The sequence below is a fragment of the Eptatretus burgeri genome, chromosome 6 (genome assembly GCF_056783735.1).
Source record: "Eptatretus burgeri isolate ZD-2024b chromosome 6, Ebu_testis_v1, whole genome shotgun sequence".
In the NCBI taxonomy this organism is placed as follows: Eukaryota; Metazoa; Chordata; class Myxini; order Myxiniformes; family Myxinidae; genus Eptatretus; species Eptatretus burgeri.
Window position 1 is genome coordinate 68,668,119 of NC_140966.1, and position 19,820 is coordinate 68,687,938.

The following is a 19,820-nucleotide window of genomic DNA, read 5'->3' on the forward strand; positions in this document are numbered from 1 at the left end:
AAAAAATACTTTATTGTTGAGAAATCGTTGCGGCCTGTTCCAAGTCAAGACATGGTTGATCAGGCCAAAAAAGATGGCGGCTTCAGACCCCAATGAGGTTACCCAGAAAACGCTGTTGTGGAATTTATTCCTTCTATTTTATTTTTCTTACTTTCAGTTAACCATTTTAACCGACTCGATGTAAATCCTGTTACTCAAATCAAAGACACCGATTAATTCACTGTCCACAACGTGAAAGCACATTACATCAGAGAATTTTATTTTACTTGCTACCAAGGAGTACAACACACCGAGATGATATACATCCACAATGATTGTACTAAAACAAGATTACATTTCCTGGTATTTATATGCTTTCATGGGAGAGTGGAGGGGGCTGACAAGCCTTAGCCAAAGAACTCCAAAATGCAATACGTGTCTTCTAGGTGAAAAGCGAATGACATAATTACGGCAAAAGTTGCTGTTATCAACCAGGTTGCTTTGTTCCATAGCAAGACATTCTTTGTATCAACATTTAGGTCAAAAGACTCTTGGCTAAAGGGAAGCATCACTGACATCCAATTTGACTTACAGCATAAAAATTAAATTTATAAAACACCAGCAACAATTATAATTTAGAGTACATTAATATAATTATTTTCTCCCACAACGCCTTAAGACCCCAGAGAGTGAGGTGGCCGAGGATGACCTGATGAAGGATATAATTAAATAAGGCCAGTCAGTGATTATCTTCAAAAGGCATGTTTAATTAACCCAAACACCCAATTTTCACTCTTGCACTTCCTTGGAGTTTTCTTAGTATGCATGCAAAGTTTCAGGCTGCGAGGTTTTATAGTTTTGGAGTTATGGAGTTATGGAGGGCACATACACACACAGCCTTTTTTTTTTAGTATGGATAGATAAATTAACGTCTTATCTCCTCCCCATATTCATTAAAAAATAAATTACTTAATTATAACAAATGCTTTTCTGCATTCACGCTGACAAGCAACCACCAGTCTCAGCTTTATTTGAACGATCCTCGGAGGATCGCTCAAATAAAGCAGTAAATAAAAAGAACGCAGTAAATTCAAACATAATTTTTCTCATTCATGGAGGTCTTTATTATAGCTTTGGCACAGAGCATCCGCATTAGCTGGGCCTCTGATGTGACAGACACTACAGTGCTTTTCCTGACGCTGACATTCCTCAAATGACTGAGTACCCTCTCTGTCAAATGAAACGTGTTACTTTATCCAGTTGTCCTGAGTTGTTGACAATAAAATCAGTTATGATTGTAAGTTCCTTATTCTCACCAGACTCTGGAGGTGTTTTTTTTTTTCCTGGTTAGTTCTTGTAGCTGTTAAGGTGGGTCCCACTCTCTCACATACTGGCAAAGCAGCCTGTCAAATGACTCGTCCACGGTGCCATCTCTCCAAGCTATTACTGCTTTAGTGGTTACGAATATTCTCTCCTCCTGTTATTTTTTCTTTTTATAGTTTTATACAATTAAGTCTTCACACAGCATATGCATTCTGCTGTGTGATGTCCCCATCCTCTGCTGAAATCCTGTGGTTATTGCACTTATATAGAGTTATAACACAGTATTATGATAAACATCATGTTTTGTTTAGTTTTGGTGTGGAGTATCATCGCAGCACACCTGCATGGTTATGTAAGTGTAGATTTAAGATTGTGTTTGGGCAATCCTGCAAACCCAGCGGCATACTCTTATATAGGCCAGGATGTGAGGTGTTACATGGAGCATGCTAGGTCTTCTGTACCAGGCCGTTTTTGCAGGCAGAGTGCTATGTATAGTCACGTAGGTATCAAAAATAATGATACGAGCTTAGGAATGGAGGTGTCTTGTGTTTTCTCAATTTTGCCTTTTGGCTCACTGACAAGATAGCAGCTTTTCAACTGTTTGGCTGTGTAAAAGAAAAAGACAACCACACCAAAGTCACAAAATCGGACAGACAAAACGACATCGATAGAAAAAGCAGTTTCCAGGAAAAACATTCCATGCCTTAGTGTAGAAATCTGGTGTTTCTGTCCATGTCTTCTCATCTTCTGACTTTGTGTTTTTGGATCTCTTTGGCTTTTGCCATCCGACCCATTTGCGAGTATGCCTGGTGTTGGCTTAATGGTTAGGGTGGTGGACTTTGGATCCTAGGATCCTGAGTTCAAATCCCGCTCATCTGTCGAATTAATACCAGGTGGGGTTAACTCGGCCTGTCATCCTTCCGAGGTCGGCAAAATGAGTGACCTCCATCTCGATCATGCTGGTATACTGTGTCAGAATGGCGACCTGTCCAGGATTGTACCCAATAGCCAAGGAGACTGCCTAAGCAGCACCAACAGTCTGCACAGAGAATGGTCCCAATCTCCTCTATCTCTCTTTGTGAGTCGAAGTGCTGGAGCAGAAGACATTATTTGTGGATGCATTAGCCTGTGGATATAATTCATTGTTTCATCTTGGACTTGCTGGCACCAGACAATTTCGATATCCCTTGAAGCAGACTTGGAGCTTATTAAAACAGGTGGTTACCTGATCATAAGCACAGGAGAACCTCAATGAGCCTAGACTTTTATAATGAATAAACAAGTTTGAATTGCGAACATACCCCGTGGGAGTTCATTCGTACAACTCTCAGGTGAGCGAGAGCACAGACGACGGATAGTTTTGAAATTTGGTAAGATTTTCATCTCATCAGAAAAAGAAACCAGAACAACTCACAAGAGTGAGGCTAGTTTCATATCATCATTTGCGACTTAATTTTGCGTTGGGCATGGCCCAGCACAATTTTTTTTTAAATAAGTTTTCAGAAAATTGGCCGAAAGGGCCGTTTCTCGGCCCAAAGGGCCGGAATCGCACTTTGTGCTCAGTTACTGCCTGGGGAGTGGTCTCTAGAATATACCTGTCAAGTTTGGTTCGGTTCCATTTACGAACAACCGAGAAATAGCAATTTTTCAAAAATGGGATGAGAGGGTCGTTTGTCGACCCAAAGGGCTGGAATCTCACTTTGGGCTCAGTTAATGCCTGGGGAATGGTCTCAAGAATACACCTGCCAAGTTTGGTTTGATTCCCTTCACTAATAACCGAGAAATAACAATAATTTAAGAAAATGGGCGAAAATGGGCCGTTCCTCGGCCCGAAGGGCCGCAATCGCACTTTGGAGTCAGTTATTGCCTGTAAATATGAGTCGAGTAGATGCCTCTGTCAATTTTCATTGAATTCTGTTCACGAATAATGGAGAAATAAACGTTCACATGAACTGTACACAAGAAAAGAGAGAACGCGAGCGGTGCTTCGACCCCGTGGAGTGGAAGCAACCCACGTGGTAAAAACACCTTGAATGAACCAACAGTTATTTATGAGGTCAACATCGGTCAAAAGGTAAACATAGGCCGAATTTCTAAAATTGTCAATTTTCATCCGATTGACTTGAAATTTGAAGAGTTGCATATTTGGTCATTGCATTCAACCACTCATTACTGTTGAGGTCAAATTTGTTTTGTGGATTTCGCAAATATCATGCTATGAATAACATCTTTCTTGTTTTTTGTCTGTCTGTCAATCGCCTACAGGTCACAAATTTAAACCGATCTTCATGAAATTTCACCACACAGTGGATTTTGACATAAGCAAGAAGTCCATTGTTTTTGAGGTCAAAAGATAAAAAGGTCAACATCGGCCAAATGTCAACAACTAAGGTGGTATTTCTAAAATCCTCAATTTTCATCTGATTGACTAGAAATTTGAAAAGGATTTATATTTCAGATCACTGAATTCAACTAATGAATTATTTTTGAAGTCAACATGGACCAAAAGGTCAACATAGGCCCAATATCAACAACTAAGGTGGTATTTATAACATCCTCAATTTTCATCTTCTTGACTTGAAATTTGAAGAGGAGTTGCATGTTTGATCATCGAGTTAAACCACAAATAACTTTCGAGGTCAAATTTGTGTTATAGATTTTTCAAGTATCGTGCTCTGCATGATGTCTTCTTGTTATTGGGTGGTCGCTAGACTTCCGTTATTCTCAGGTTTTCCGTCTGTCTGTATGTATGTAATGGACAGCTCTGGAGGCCAGAGGAGTCAACCGATTTTGATGAAAGACTGGTAGGTTCATACCAGGATCTAGTTGTATGCTTTTGAGCACCGTTGCTATGGACACCACCGTTGCTATGGACACCACCGTTGCCTAGCAACGGGACTTTGAAATATTTGAAAAATCCTAAAAAATGTATTTTATCGAAAATCAAAAATCGGCTTCTGTGCTTTTATGCGCACTATAATCAACCTCTTTGTCAAAAAATTTCAGCCCGATCCGTCAAAAACGGTATGACTAGTACGCAATTATATAGCGACCACCCATATTGCCTACCGGCTTGTTCTGACTGTTTGTCTGTCTGTTTGTTGCCTACAGGTCACAATTTCAAACCAATCTTCACGATACATCACTACATGGTAGAGTTTGTCATAAGGAAGAAGTCTATTGTTTTTGAGGTCAAAATGTCAAAACGTCAACATCAGCCATAGGTCAACAACTAAGGTGAGAATTCTAAAATCCTCAATTTTCATCCGATTGACTTGAAATTTGAAGAGGACTGCTTTTCATCATCAGGGACTGCCAAGCTTGTCAGGATAGAAGGAACAATGGGTGGTGAAATGTACAGGAGAATCCTTGTTGAAAACCTGCTTGAGTCAGTCATGAATCTGAAACTGTGTCGGAGGTTCACATTCCAGCACGACAATGATCCAAAGCACAAAGATAAAGCCGCACGGGAGTGGTTGAATAAGAAGAAAATAAATGTTCTTGAGTGGCCCAGTCAAAGTCCTGACTTGAACATTAATGGCGAGACTTGAAGATTGTGGTCCATCGACGATCCCCATCAAACTTGGAAGAACTAAAACAATTTTCACTTGAAGAATGGCCAAATATATCACCCTCTCACTGCGCAAAGCTGGTGGAGACTGACCTAAAAAGACTCAAAGCAGTCATTGCCGTAAAGTGTAAAAAGTGTTTCCACCAAGTACTGTCATAAGGGGTGAATGCTTTTGCAACCAGTGAACTTTGCTTTGTACACGTGTTTTGCAGGTATTCCTGACATGTAACCTCCTTCAGCTATAACAGTATTTCGTTTGATCTCTTCAGATGTGAATAAATAAAGTTCATTTAGAAAAATTGTTTCTGCATAATTCGTAATTCTTCTAAATGTGGAATTATTGGGAGCGGGTGAATACTTTTGCAGGTTTTTGTCAATGTGTTTTAAAGGGGAAGACATTTTAAGTTTATATTATTCACAGGAATTATAAAAGAAAAAATTCACAATAAAAGAAGAAAATGAAGCCCAACCCAAACCTTACATCGAAACCCAAACCCTAACACCCCAAACCCAAACGCTAACACCCCAAACCCTAACAACCCAAACCCAACCCTAACCGTCACATTAAAACCCAAACCCTAACCCTCAAATTAAAACCCAAACCCTAACCCTCACACGCCAAACCCAACTCAAATCCCAAGATCATTAATCATTTTACACAATTTTTTTTAAAAAAACAACTCTACGAATTATTCTTTTTTTTAAACAGTTTAATATATTTTCTTAAGCAGTTCAATAATAATCCAAGGTCAATACGGTCTTTCAACTCAACAAAGTTTTTTTTATTTTTTTCTTCCAGTACTGTCTTAATAATGAAGTTTCAGTTCTTTCAAGTTTGAAAAAGTGGAAAGGAGGAAATATGTTGTAAATTTGTCTCAAGAAATCTCAGGTCTTCCCAGTACTTTCTTGATGTTACTGAAAAAGAATAAATAAATACATTACACGTCTAATATCGAATTAAATAATTTATAATTTCATTAATTTTAAATCAACTGAACTCACCACTCATCAAGCACCATCCAACCAAGAATGACATGGATATAATAGGTTTGGAGCTCCAAAGGTCTCCAAGATAGAAACCACTTTTCGACTCTCCAATGTTGGTCTCATATATTGAGCCATCAAGGCAGAACTCTTTTCCTGATTTCCCCGAATTTTGTGAGTGTCCAAGGGTGAACTCATATGCTGGGTGAAGGGAGAATTCGTTTTGTGGGTCTCTGCACACATATCAACAAAAGGAAGTGAAAACCACTCAATATCACCGCCATCATAATCTTCATCATTATAATGCCTTCTGACACCATCCTGGAAACACCGTACTCTCTCCATTGCTTTCTGCATCTCAGTTCAATTTTCCTTTTCCTTTTTCCACCAATTTCACATCTTCATTTTCTTCATCACAAAGTTCCTTGGATTGTCATTAAAGTTTTTCAAACAATTAATTTTAATCCAGTGAAAGTTTATAATTGAAAAAAGCTGGACTTGCTACTCGTCGGTAAAACGGACATTTCGGAGAGAATCCACTCGCCTTGGTCACGGCAGATGATGAAGTGAGGAAAAGCTGGAAAATTGCCACGTGACATCCGACCTGCTTCAATTCAACTATCAACATTCATCGATTTAATTAATTGATTTAATTGCATCGAATTAATTACCAACATTCATCGATTTAAGTAATTTTAATGATCATCCAGATGTACACACCGACTCATATACGGATATATTAACACTCATACCAGACTTTCACCAATTGGATGATCTGTTTGGTGCTTGTCTGGCTGAGAGTGCAGAAAAACATTCATTTGTTCCCAACGATTCTGAGACACAGACAGAATGGGACATGAAAGGGGTGAAGAACATGTAGTTTATACAAAGTTTGGAATAATTTGTAATGCAAGGCAAGAATCTTGGCAACTTACATTCTAACCGGTCGGATGGTTTCATTCGAGAGGGTGGAGGGGAGTTAACGAGCACCTCTTCTGACGGGCCTTTGGTAAAAAAAAAAAAACACAATAAAAGTATGAAAGATTAACGACATTGATATCTTCATCAGTTTGATAACTTGTTCAGGAAAGGGCACAGAAGGGAATGCACTGATGGAACAGGTAACGACGAAAAGGTGAATAATCCAATCGAGGGGATTTAAACGTCTTCTGATTTATCTTGAAAAGCGATGACCATGTCAACAAGTTTCTTTCCCACCAAAATTATAATTACAATTATACCCACAATTAAGAACATTCTTCTTCATCGAAGGAAGTATTAACAGCAAAGTCTATAAAAGAACAAGTGCCAAAATGTATTTCAGCTTAATGTCTCGATCGTGGGGTTTGCTGTGTTTGCACCCAGTGTGTTCACCCCAACTGCCCCCAAAGTATTGAAGAGTGCTTACCTGTTGAAGGTCCTGCATATGGTATGACCCGTCAACACCGTGCTGTTTCTGTTGTTGCTGCTGCAGCCCCTCCAACATGTTGCTTCTGTTGCTGTTGCAGCCTGTGATCACAATGAGGGTTCTGCTTTTCCTGCAGCCCCTCAACACCGTGCTGCTTCTGTTGTTGCTGTTGCTCATTGAGACCTTGTTGACCCTTAAGACCTTTAGACCCCGCATGACCCTTTAAACTCCCGTTGATCATTTGAACCCTTTGACATTTATACCCACAGATCCTTTAGACCCGTTGAGACCCCATAGACCCATTTTGATGGCTTTTTTTTAAAGAGCCCTTATGACCTTTACACCCTTTCAACTACTTCGACCCCTTTAAACACACACCACACAAACATCAAAATAGTCTCTTTGCAACACAGACTACTCTTTACAGCAGGTGATGTGCAAACTCTACCCTCCTGGAGGGTAGACTTTATCTAATCGAAAACTACTTGGAAAAACGATCACGAAAATGAAATCAAACTCATGGAAGTTGTACACCACAAAGTAGAGCCTCTCCCCTCCTCCCTTGCGAACCTGGTGTTCCTTGTCCTCAATGAGAATCGTCATCAGAACAAACACATTCTTCGTCTCCATCATCACAATGACATCCGTCATCATCATCGGAACAAACACATTCGTCGTCTCCATCATCACAATCACATCCGTCATCATCATCGGAACAAACACATTCGTCGTCTCCATCATCACAATGACATCCGTCATCATCATCGGAACAAACACATTCGTTATCTCCATCGTCACAATCACATCCGTCATCGTCATCATCACAATCACATCCGTCATTGTCACAATCACATTCATCGTCTCCATCGTCACAATCACATTCATCATCATCATCATCATCGTCATCTTCCACATCCGTATCCTCCCCATCAGGCTCATCTTCTGCATCCACTTTTTTGTCCTTTCTGTGAACACAAAAGAATAACCAGAACTTCGTTTTAGAGAACATTTCTCTGCATCATGCAAATGTATCGATCAGAGTACCACCAGATATATAAACTCCAATAACAACACATTCATCAGGAGAGAGAGGTCCATCGGGATCATCGTTTATTGTTCTTAGTTTGAATATCAATCATAAAATGAAGACTTGTGAAGAGGTTTACCTGAGCCGTTTGTTCATCCATAAATATATCGCCCAAACCAAGTTGATGATAAATATCACCATGGAGATGATCCCGACAGCATGTTCAAATCTCCCCCAGAGCGACACGAGCTCTCCAACGTCCATCGGGCCGAAGATGGAACCTTCCCCAAAGATCTGTGGACACGGATATAACAAGCTTAATAAATTAATGTTATTTCAATGAAAACAGAAATCAATATCCTTCCGAGCAATCCATAATTGGGATACTTTCAAACTGAAGTTGAAACCTGATGTTCTGATCACAGGCCCAGCAAACGGATCGAACATTCCAGAACAGGTGTGGTTTCCTTGTAACAAGAATTAAGAGGACATTTGTTCACACCGTAATCAAACCGTCATTATTTATTTAATAACACAATCTGCTCTCTTCCTTAAACTTCCTTTTCATACTAATCAATGGGATAAGTTAACCCTTTACCCTCCATCGATCAGCGATGGTCTTTCTCTCCGTTTCCCACTCACCTGGTAAGACTTCCTTATGGCCCACATTCCAGGACGCACTTGCAGGTGTGCCGGAAACATATTTTCTTGAAACTCTTTGAAAAAACTCAAGAGCACAACAAGGTACGACCACATTGTAGCAGCGAATGCGGCGGAATGGTCTAAATGTTCTCAAAGGTAAACGCACAATGCATCCCGACAATGGTCTTTGTGACGCTGCAAGCATTGTTGTCATGGTAACAGCGTTAGGTTCTAAACGAACCCATTTCAGTTTTCATTGTGTCGTCATCCCACGTATTACATGTAATTATATAATGGTATGTAATATTTGTGTACAGGGTGGCCTGAAAGTCGTTTTACCCCTCCACAGTAAAGCATTCCTTCTTAAACTATAAATATACAGGTTTTATTGTGCAGTACTGTACTTGCAATATAAATTAATCACTCATTGTATCCGTACGTGCTCCATCATGCAGATACATTGACTCATTAATTAAAAAGATGCTTGGTATCACAAAACTTCAATGTAAACATAAACAGAGACATTGGAAGGACATCACCATAAAACAGACTGAAAATAAAAACACAAAGCTTTTCGTCGTGATTCTCTTCAGGTGAAATTCACACAAAGTGAATGAGGAAAAGAAGAAGAACAGTCTAATGGACGCCTTTCAACAAAGTCAATTCCGATTGGATGTTCTCCACCGACGCGTCAACTCTTCGCCACGGTCTAGATGGGAGGAGTCTGCTCAGTGTTCAGCTCTCCAATTGGAGGTTGCAAAGTCTGAGGCAGAGTCCTGAAGGCTGTTGCAGAATCCTCTTCATCAACATCTGTGATCGTGAGTCGAGTTCGTGTTCCTCTTCTTCTTTGCACAAATAAGCAAAGCGAGAGGATAAACTCATTTTGCCGACATAACATTGGGTCCATGGAATAGATAAATATCACTGCTTGTTTTAAGAGATGTGTTATATTTCATCCTCTACTCAATATCTTGAATACATCCACATTATACTGTTCAGCACAGTTTGCATTCTTAATCAAATGCTGAACAGTAACAGATACACACGACATTGGGATTGATGCTGGGACCGTCCTACAAGCACGTACCGGCTGTATTCACAAATTCGTGTATTTCCTGATGGACAAAGGGACGTGCTGTTTGATTCTGTCAGTCAGGCTGGGTAGTTCTGCCTCTGTACCGAGCATCACACCGGCACTTGAACTCGTAAATAATGTTGCTAAGTTTTGAGGCAGGCAGAACATCCTTCTTAAATACAGGAATCAGACGTCGAGAGGTGGAAATCACTTTTGGATGAACAGCCAGATACATGTTTGAGACATATCTTTTGATTTGTTCATCATATCTTTGCGTTCAAGATATGCAAGTGGATGTATTCAAGATATTGAGTAGAGGATGAAATATAACACATCTCCTAAAACAAGCAGTGACATTTATCTATTCCATGGACCCAATGTTATGTGGGCAAAAAAGAGTTTATCCACTCACTTTGCTTATTTGTGCAAAGAAGAAGAGGAACACGAACTCATCTCACGATCACAGATGTTGATGAAGAGGATTCTGCAATAGCCTTAGGGACTCTGCCTCAGACTTTGTAGCCTCCAATTGGAGAGCTGAACACTGAGCAGGCTCCTCCCACCTAGACCGTGGCAAAGAGTTGACGCGTCGGTGGAGAACATCCAATCGGAATTGACTTTGTTGAAAGGCGTCCATTAGACTGTTCTTCCTCTTTACCTCATTTACTTTGTGTGAATTTCACCTGAAGAGATCACAACGAAAAGCTTTGTGGTTTTCTTTTTAGTCTCTTTTATAGTGATGTCCTTCCAATGTCTCGACTCATTAAATGTTGTTTTTTAATTACAGCACAATAAAACCTGTGGATATCAATATAGTTTAAGAAGGAATGTTTATCTCTAGAGGGGTTTGTGAGGGAAATACCTAAAAAGGGTGTGGATGGAGCTATTAACGGGGTGTGGCCAGCATTAGGGTCGGGTTAAGGAATCAAGATGTTCATGTTAGGATTGGGGTTTCCGCTATATTAGAGTTCAAGCAAATACCACCCATCGCTTCGCTGATGGAAATACTAAAGTGGGGAGAGAGAAAGAGAGGGGGGAAGAGGGAGAGAGGGGTGGAGGAGAGAGAGTGGGGAGAGAGAAGAGAGGAGGGAGGAGGAGTGAGGAGGGATGTGGGATCGAAGAGGGGTGGGGGGAAGGAAGACAGTGTGAAGTGAAAGGAAGGAAAGGCAGATGTGAATTGGAGCATTAATTACCACCCGGAAGCATCCGGAGACCAACACTGCCCGGACGCGTCTGGAGCCACGAACACCGCCCAGACAAAACCACCATCCGGATATGATGAACCACTCGCTCAGGGTGGTGGAGCATGAACCACTTGCTCAGGGTGGTCGAGCACGAATCACTGGCTCGGGCCTGTTGTGTTTGAGGTCAAAAGGTCAAAAGGTCAGTATAGGCCAAACATCAACAACTATGGTGAGATTTCTAAAATCCTCAATTTTCTTCCGATTGATTTGAAATTTGACGAGGATATATATTTCACATCAATGAATTCAAACGACCAATTATTTTTGAGGTCAACAGAGAACAAAAGTTCAACAACTAAGTTGGTGTTTCTAAAATCCTCAATTTTCATCCAATTGACTTGAAATTTGAAGGGTATATATATATATATATATATATATATATATATATATATATATATATATATATATATATATATATATATATATATATATATATATATTAACTTCATTAACACATCATTAACTTCAAACAGCAAATTATTTTTGAGGTCCACTTCGGCCAAAAGGGCAATGTGGGCCGAATTTCTAAAATTGTCAATTTTCATCTGATTCACGTGAAATTTGAAGAGGAGTTGCATATTTGGTCACTGAATTCAACCACCAATTATTTTTGACGTCAAATTAGTTTTCTGGATTTTGTAAGTGTCGTTCCTCTGCATGCCGTCTAGTTATTATTGGGTGGTCGCTAGACTACCCTTATTCTCAGGTTTTCCGTCTGTCTGTATGTCTGTTGGGTGGTCGCCAGACTACCCTTATTCTCAGGTTTTCCGTCTGTTGGGTGGTCGCTAGACTACCCTTATTCTCAGGTTTTCCGTCTGTCTGTATGTATGTAATAGACAGCTCTGGAGGCCAGAGGAGTCAACCGATTTTGATGAAACTTGACTGGTAGGTTCATACCAGGATCTAGTTGTATGCTTTTGAGTACCGTTGCTATGGACTCCACCGTTGCCTCGCAACGGGACTTTGAAATTTTAGAAAAAATCCGAAAAATAGTTTTTTTCGAAAATCAAAAATCGGCTTCCGCGCTTTTATGCACACTATAATCAACCTCTTTGTCAAAAAATTTCAGCCCGATCCGTCAAAAACGGTGTGACTAGTATGCAATTATATAGCGACCACTCATGTTGCCTTCCGGCTTGTTACTTACGAAATCTAAAGATTTCGGAAGTATATTGATGACTTCCGTCATCTGTTTGTGTGTTTCTGTGTTTGTGTGTTTGTTTGTGGGCACGATAACTCGAGAATGGAAGAAGCTACCAATGTCAAATTACACCACATCATTCAGGAAGGTGATGGCTCGTGCTGATTAGATTTTGGTTAAAATCGGTCAAAGGTCAAGGTCACAGTGAGGTCAAATATTCGATTTTTGATGGTTTGGTACAGAATCATCGTAGAAACTTCTGGTTTGCGTCGCTACCTTCTCTCGAGACAGCTTTTATTAGACAAGGTCAGAGGTCAAGTTGACGATTTCGTAAGTACCAGTCTATGACTGCTTGTTTGTCTGTTTGTTTGTTTGTGTGGAGGATATCTCAAAAAGCTGTGCACAGATCCAGATGAAACTTTGTGAACAGGTTGGGTGTGTGACATGGATGAATTGATTAGCTTTTGGTGAAGATCCGGCTCCGGATTCGACTCCTAGAGTTTTTCAAGTGATTCTTCACCATTGAGAGATAGGGCCAAAAACGATATAAAGCACGATATCTCAATAAGTTGTGGACAGGTTGGGTGTGTGACAAGGAAGAAATGATGCAATTTTGGTGAAGGTCTGAATCCGGATCCAGATCTGATAATTTTTTAAGTGATTCTTCACCATTGGGAGATAGTGCTGCACTAATAGCACGCGATCTCAAAAAGCGGTGGACAGATTCGGATGGAACTTGGTGGACAGGTTGGGTGTGTGGCAAGAACGAATTGATTCGATTTTTGTTGAAGATCCGAATCTGGATCTGGTTACGGAATTTATTTAATTTTTAAAGTAATTTTTACATTTGCCCAACAATAGACATCTTCAGTCTTAATACAGTTATCATATTCAATTGTCATCTCCATGGAAATGAACCACGTCCTTTTACAAATTTATTCGTCACTGACATTCACAGTTCCTCAGATTCATGTTTTTATTCAGTTCAGTGATGCAGGTGGTGTATTGCCTTTGTAAGGAGCAATGAAGTGCCAACACAAGTTGCACTAATAGCATTTAAATCAATCATGCCGTGTAGACTGCCACATGTGGACCAGAACAAATTGAGAGAAGCACGAATATCTGTTCCTTCAAGGTCATTGTTCAGCTATTTTTTTTTTTCTGAAACAATCCTCTGTGAGTGACATGAGTGAAGCTCAGTTTTCAGAAGCTTTGTATTAATATTCTCAATACTTCTGCTACCAGCTGGATTTGAGCCTATCACGCCGAGAATGCCAGTAAAGTGTTTTCACCACAAAGCCATGTTTTATCCTCACTGCGTATTTAATAAGGCTTCAAAGTAAAACAGGGGTCACATTTTAATTTTAATTCAGAATGGTGACATCATATTATTATCTCACTTGTCACTTGACTCACTTCATCCATTCAGAGTCAAAGACCAATCGAAATACCTTTCTCAATGAGAAACTTACTTGCTTTAGAGCTGCAGTGTATTGTGATGCTCTTTAATGGTCAAGCTAGAGGAAATAATCCAATTTGTAATACTTTCAGGCACATTTCAAAGGTGATTATCGAGGAATGAAATTTGGGTTAAACACACAAATGTAAATCAGCCATGGCAGCTTCCACGGGAATTACTGGGAAATCCAATAATCAGCTTTTCCTGTTTAATTTAGCAATTTTCCATATAGGAGGTAAAGAGGAAATGCAGATATAATCATATCGAGTACTTCCCTGTTTTTGAAGTCTGCCTTTCAATGAACTTGAACCCACTTTGGGGTTGTCTATTATACATATATATATATATATATATATATATATATATATATATTTTTATATATATATATATATATATATATATATATATATATATATATATGACTCCCCCGACCTTGCTCGTATGCTTCCGAAATACTCTTCCACTCCCTCACCTGTCTGGAACCTGTTATCATCTCCCAACCTTATTTTTCTTTCCACCTGATTCCTGCCGCAGTACCCCAGCATCATGTCTCTTTCACATCATCCTCCGTTGTCATATTTTTTCTCAACTTTTACTTTCCCAATCCTTTTTCCCTCCCCACCAATCATGTATGGAAATAAATTAATGAGCAAATATCATGAAACATAGCTTAACATTTGATTGGGCCACCCCTCCTCTCTGAAGTACAGTGGCTTCATACCAACCTTTGGGAATATGGATGGCAAACAATTTATGGCAATAAAAATATTACTTTAAAGTATATCTGTGGAAGCATTCATTGTAGTTATGCCTGGTGTTGGCTCAATGATTAGGGTGGTGGGCTTGGGATCCTAGGATCCTGAGTTAAAATCCCACTCAACCGTTGAATTAATATCAGGTGGGGTTGACTCTACCTGTCATCCTTCTGAGGTCGGCAAAATGAGTGCCAGCTTGCTGGTTTCCTGTGTTGGAGTGATGACCTGTCTAGGACTGTGCCCAATAGCTAAGGAGACTGCGTAAGCAGCATCAACGCTCTGAACAGAGTATGGTCCCAATGGATGGATGAATTCATTGTATTTCATTTTAAGTCTCGTGGTTCATGGATATAACCACATAGATAAACAAGACACTAACAAACATAACTTATCTATCTATTACTAAAAGGAGAAGTATCTGTCTGTCTGTTTGTGTCTGTCACACTATATTCTAAAGGGTTCCTGCTGTCATTGAATAATCAAACATGCTAATATAATCGATGTACTTGGAACAAAAATTTGTGTCTGTTTAAAAAAGACAGTCTTCATAGAATAGAAAAAGAAGAATCAGGACCTCAAGACTTAATGTAGTGGTTCCAATGGTAAGAGAGCAGAAACCCTTTAGAATAAAGCGTGACGGACACAGAAGGAGCACAAAAAATTATATACAGTTATATTTCTTGACGTAATAGAAAAATATATAAAATTACATGGAAGGAGCACACAAGCAACAACAACCACAGCCACCACGACAGCAGCAACAACAACAAACAACTAAATGTTATTAAAAGAAAAATCTTCCTCAACAAATCATTTCCATCCTTCCAGTAACATTGCAGGGGCTCTATTGCATTGGCCACATGAGTTGATACAATGTGAGGTCCTTTCGTACTCACGCTACACGAACTTATTGAATTGAAAACTTCTAATACTGACTTCCAATTATTCTGCTACTGCACAGAGTGATCTGCCAATACACCAAAATTAGCTGTTGAACACATTTCAAATTTACTTAAGTGATAGCAGTTAGTGGCAGGTGGGAATGCTCAAGATTGCTCACCAATTCATGGGAATATTTTAAACTCACTGCACCATTTTTTCCAAACAACGGTATAGGCTCATGGAGGAGTTAAACAACAACAAAGGCGAGCAGTTTTGCAGACAATCAAAGAGTATGGGGGAACGGAGGAATAACACAAAAACGAGTAACAATTGCCCGGAACAGAATGGGAAAGAATCAGCATGTGAAGGAGAGATCATGGATGTGCATCCGGGTGAGCACATGAGGAAACTAGAGGGGGAGCATTCGGTAGAGTGCAAAACCTCCGCCGCCAATACTGCTAGGTCACTCAAGTGAACCTGATATCCGATTCATTCAATTTGACGTCAACAGTGTTCACAGAGTTATAGTTTGCAACTTTCCCTTTTACTTTTAACTTTTACATACTCAATTCATTCGTCATAACCTTGAGACAGAAATTGATTTTACGTGGGTATATCCACCTGAAGTTCCAAAATCAGCCGCAATTATAATTTCGGCATGTTTTTTTTTTGTTGGAAATCACTTATAACATGGAGAAATGCAAAAAAAAGAAATCGAAATTTTGTTGAAAAAAAAAGTTGCAAAAATTTTTTTTTCTCTAACAATTTTTTTTTGGGGGGGGGGGGTTGGAAATCACTTCTACATGAATCATTTCTACATGCATCACATGTAGAAATGCAAAAAAAAATTCAAATATCTTTTTCAAATTGGCCGCCATAGCGGCCATATTGGATTTTGGACCAAGTCCAAAATCTAATGGCATGATCCTTGGACCAGACCTAACCCCCCCCCCCCCACCAAGTTTTGTCCAAATCCGTCTAGGAGTTTTTCCGTAATACCGTTCACAAACAAACAAACAAACAAACAGAAGGGGGTGAAAACAGAAACATCCATCCATCTTCGATGGCGGAGGTTAACTGGAACGACACTCGGTAGAGCGCATACCTCCGCCAGGCTGAACGGTTTACATTTTGTATCCCACTGATAGGTCGGATCTGAATCTGGACCTGAACCAAAATCTAATCGGCTTGTTCTTATCACTTAACCAACTCATCCACCAAGTTTTGTCATAACTTGTCCACAACTTTTTGAAATATCATGCAATCATCTTGTTTCCAGATCAATATTTGGATCTTTAAATATGTATTTCAATAAAACGGACATTATCAAAGCCTTACGACTTGCACTCCTCAGAATAAAACAGCAAGCAGATGAAGAAGAAGCACCAAACTCTGACATATAAAGTTACAATGTCATGTCCTCAACATTTGTTGGTTGAGAGAAAGAAAGGATGGGATTGCCTGATTGGTGGAACCACAGAGCATCATGAATTATGAGTAGGTGGAAATTAATCACCAAAATACCAGCGGAACTGTAATGCTAATTAGCTGAGGACTAGAAGAGGAAAAGGGGGAGGTGGTTTTCATGATGACTCAATGTTGACTGTGGTACAGTTGTCACACAGTGAAGACATCATAGTAAAAATAGATATAAAGTTCAGACAAATTCTTTCTGTCTACAAATATTAGGGTTGGTTGAACTGATGAATGTGGCCTCCATTGCACGAAGGTGAGCGAAACTGCGTCCTCCACTCAGAATTTTTAAAAAGCCAATATGATATTTCTCTGCACACTGAGGATTATTCAGTAAATGGTCACCAATTGCAGAAGCACAGGGAATAGTTGTCATACTGTGTACATTCATACAAGCCCGAGTTGGTTGTCTTTGTTCTGTTCACTGACCCCGTCTGATCCCCAAAGGGACGTGTTGTCCAATGCCATCCTTCAATCTCAAATACGTGTGGCCCACATTCCGAGCATCATACTGGCATTGAAATTCGTAAATTATCTTACTTATATGAGAGGTGGGAAGAACATCTTTTTGGACTGACGGAAGCAACTGGCGGGTGGTGAAAAATCACTCTTGGTTGAACAGCAGAGTAAGAATGGGACACTCTGTTTGATCTGGTTTTCAAACCATTGAGACAATTTGCCTTTCCAAGGTAGATGGAAGTATATAGACCATGAGCTGAGCCCAGTATTTTCATGAATTGGTACCAAATTGCGGGATAAAACGAGACACTGATTTTTGGATAGGTCATGACCTATAGTTTGAGAATTTATTTGCTTGCCAGCTCAAACGCGTAGCTTTCTTGGAGAAATCCGCGAGGGGGCGCTTCAAGGGGGGTAAAATACCGATTTTTTTTTTTTTTGCATATTTGTTAACGAGATGCCATGTAAAATTGTGCCAACTTCAGTGTCAAGCTGAAACTGTACTGAAAAGGGTAAAGAAAGGGAAATTTATTTGAATTTTTTAGCTGAAATGAGTCAAAATTTCAAATTTTAAACAATTTTCTCCAGTTTTGGTTTTCTTGAAGCCAGTAACTTCATAGACCAATTCCTAAAATATTGCTGTGCAGAATTTCCTGAGAGGTTTTGTTTGGTCTAATACTACACGTTAGTTAAAATTTGAGGCATGTGATAGCGTCAAAAATTAACTGGCCGGAGGGAGGGAGGGGGTAGGATGTTTTAGAAGAAGTTTACACAGACTTTTACACCGTAGAAGTTTGACGTGATATCGACATTAAATTTGTACTTGTAACTGACTGTGCATCACAGACATCCTTGCCATCACTGCATAAATCACTGAAGTCCTGAATCTTCATCATCACTTTCATCGTTATCGGAAGACTCATCATCAGAAACGTCCAGAACTAAGTCACTGTCCTTCGTGTTGCTGCAATCCTTTAATCGGCATTCGTCCATACATGGAAGGTCATTGTTTCAGCAAACGCAATCACCAGGTTCGCACGCTTTGCGGCACTCACAGAACATGAAGTCCAAAACTACCTGGGGCGCTGGCAGTCCTGTCATCCAACATATTTCAAGTCGACCATCGTCAGTTGTGCGCCAGCCATGGTTTTCTGGAGCAGGCACATAAGGCTTTGGATCAAGGGATCGTCTCCATACAGCGGCCTGGTAATTTGCTCTTAGCATGTGTTGGTTAAGGGTGTCTGCACATGGTGGTAGTTGCCCGGATTCTACAACACCCTTTTTAGCGCGCCATAGATTGAAGCGTAGAGCGTTCACTTCTGTATCATGGGTTCGGGTGCCACCGTCAAAGGATGCCACCTTTCCAACAAGTCAGTTCATCAAATTTCTGCCCTGCTAGAGCTGCCCTGGTCAACTGAAGCACGAAGCATGGAAAAATCGTCTGTCGTCAGTTGCAACACATACTACCGAATTCCAAGCTTACTCAGGAAGCAACGTCAGCACAAACACTGTTCGGCGAGAGCTTCATAAAATGGGTTTCCATGGCTGAGCATCCACACACAAGCCTAAAATCAGCATGAGCAATGCCAAGCGTCGGCTGGAGTGGTGTAAAGCTCGCCAGCATTGGATTCTGCAGCAGTGGAAATGTGTTCTCTGGAGTGATGAATCACGCTTCACCATCTGCCAGTCCAACGGACAAATCTGGGTTTGGCAGATGCCAGGAGAACGTCACCTGCCCGAATGCATAGTTCCAACTGTAACATTTGGTGAAGGAGAAATAATAGTCTGGGGTTGTTTTTCATGGTTCGAGCGAGGACTCTTCGTTCTAGTGAAGGGAAATCTTAACACTACAACATATAATGACATTCTAGACGATTCTGTGCTAACAACTTTGTGACAACAGTTTGGGGAAGGCCCTTTCATGTTTCAGAATGACAATGCCCCCTTGCACAAAACGAGGTGCATACAGAAATGGTTTGTTGAGATCAGTGTGGAAGAACATGACTGGCCTGCACAGAGCCCTGACTTCAACCACATCGAAAACCTTTGGGATGAATTGAAAAGCTGACTGCGAGCCAGACCCAATTGCACAGCATCAGTTCCCGACCTCACTAATGCTCTTGTTGCTAAATGGAAACAAATCCCCACAGCAATGTTCCAACATCGAGTGAAAAGCCTTCCCAGAAGAGTGGAGGCTGTAATAGCAGCAAGGGAGGAACTAACTCCATATTAATGCCCATGATTTTGGAATGAGATTTTGGACGAGCAGGTGTCCACATACTTTAGCCATGTAGTGTATGTATGTACAGTATATACATGTATATAGCCTGGTGTTGGTTTCGTTGTTAGGGTGGTGGCTTGGGATGCTCGGGGTCCTGAGTTCGAGCCTTGCTTCCAC

At 40.2% G+C, this 19,820-nt stretch overlaps 1 protein-coding gene and 1 long non-coding RNA gene across 3 annotated transcripts in view; both read right to left on the reverse strand.

Annotated features, from left to right (window-relative positions):
* Nucleotides 1-238: 238 nt before the first annotated feature.
* On the reverse strand, nucleotides 239-9,587 carry LOC147024996 (uncharacterized). 2 transcript variants are annotated; one of them, XM_085885534.1, is made up of 8 exons: nucleotides 8,935-9,587; nucleotides 8,680-8,759; nucleotides 8,432-8,586; nucleotides 7,266-8,230; nucleotides 6,793-6,861; nucleotides 6,610-6,690; nucleotides 5,876-6,090; nucleotides 239-5,788 (listed from the first exon to the last, which is right to left on the reverse strand). In XM_085885534.1, exons 1-4 carry the CDS (start codon nucleotides 9,146-9,148, stop codon nucleotides 7,852-7,854), a joined length of 828 nt encoding a protein of 275 aa, XP_085741660.1. In that variant the 5' UTR covers nucleotides 9,149-9,587; the 3' UTR covers nucleotides 239-5,788; nucleotides 5,876-6,090; nucleotides 6,610-6,690; nucleotides 6,793-6,861; nucleotides 7,266-7,851. The 2 variants fall into 2 exon arrangements, with proteins under 2 accessions (XP_085741660.1, XP_085741661.1); XM_085885535.1 differs by having other exon boundaries at nucleotides 6,402-6,690.
* A 1,093-nt stretch (nucleotides 9,588-10,680) lies between these two features.
* Nucleotides 10,681-19,820, reverse strand: part of LOC147024997 (uncharacterized) — a 78,663-nt gene continuing 69,523 nt past the window's right edge. The window contains exon 4 of the long non-coding RNA XR_015059291.1: nucleotides 10,681-11,362. This is a non-coding gene — a long non-coding RNA (uncharacterized LOC147024997). The remainder of the gene's footprint in view (nucleotides 11,363-19,820) is intronic.

What these genes read in the sequence shown, in the direction of transcription:
- LOC147024996 (XM_085885534.1), bottom strand. Translation starts at nt 9,148, where the DNA reads ATGACAACAATGCTTGCAGCGTCACAAAGACCATTGTCGGGATGCATT. An exon ending in CCATAAGGAAGTCTTACCAG is followed by an intron (nt 8,760 to 8,934) that starts GTGAGTGGGAAA and finishes TCTTGTTACAAG; the next exon opens with GAAACCACACCTGTTCTGGA. An exon ending in TGGATGAACAAACGGCTCAG is followed by an intron (nt 8,231 to 8,431) that starts GTAAACCTCTTC and finishes TTGTGTTCACAG; the next exon opens with AAAGGACAAAAAAGTGGATG.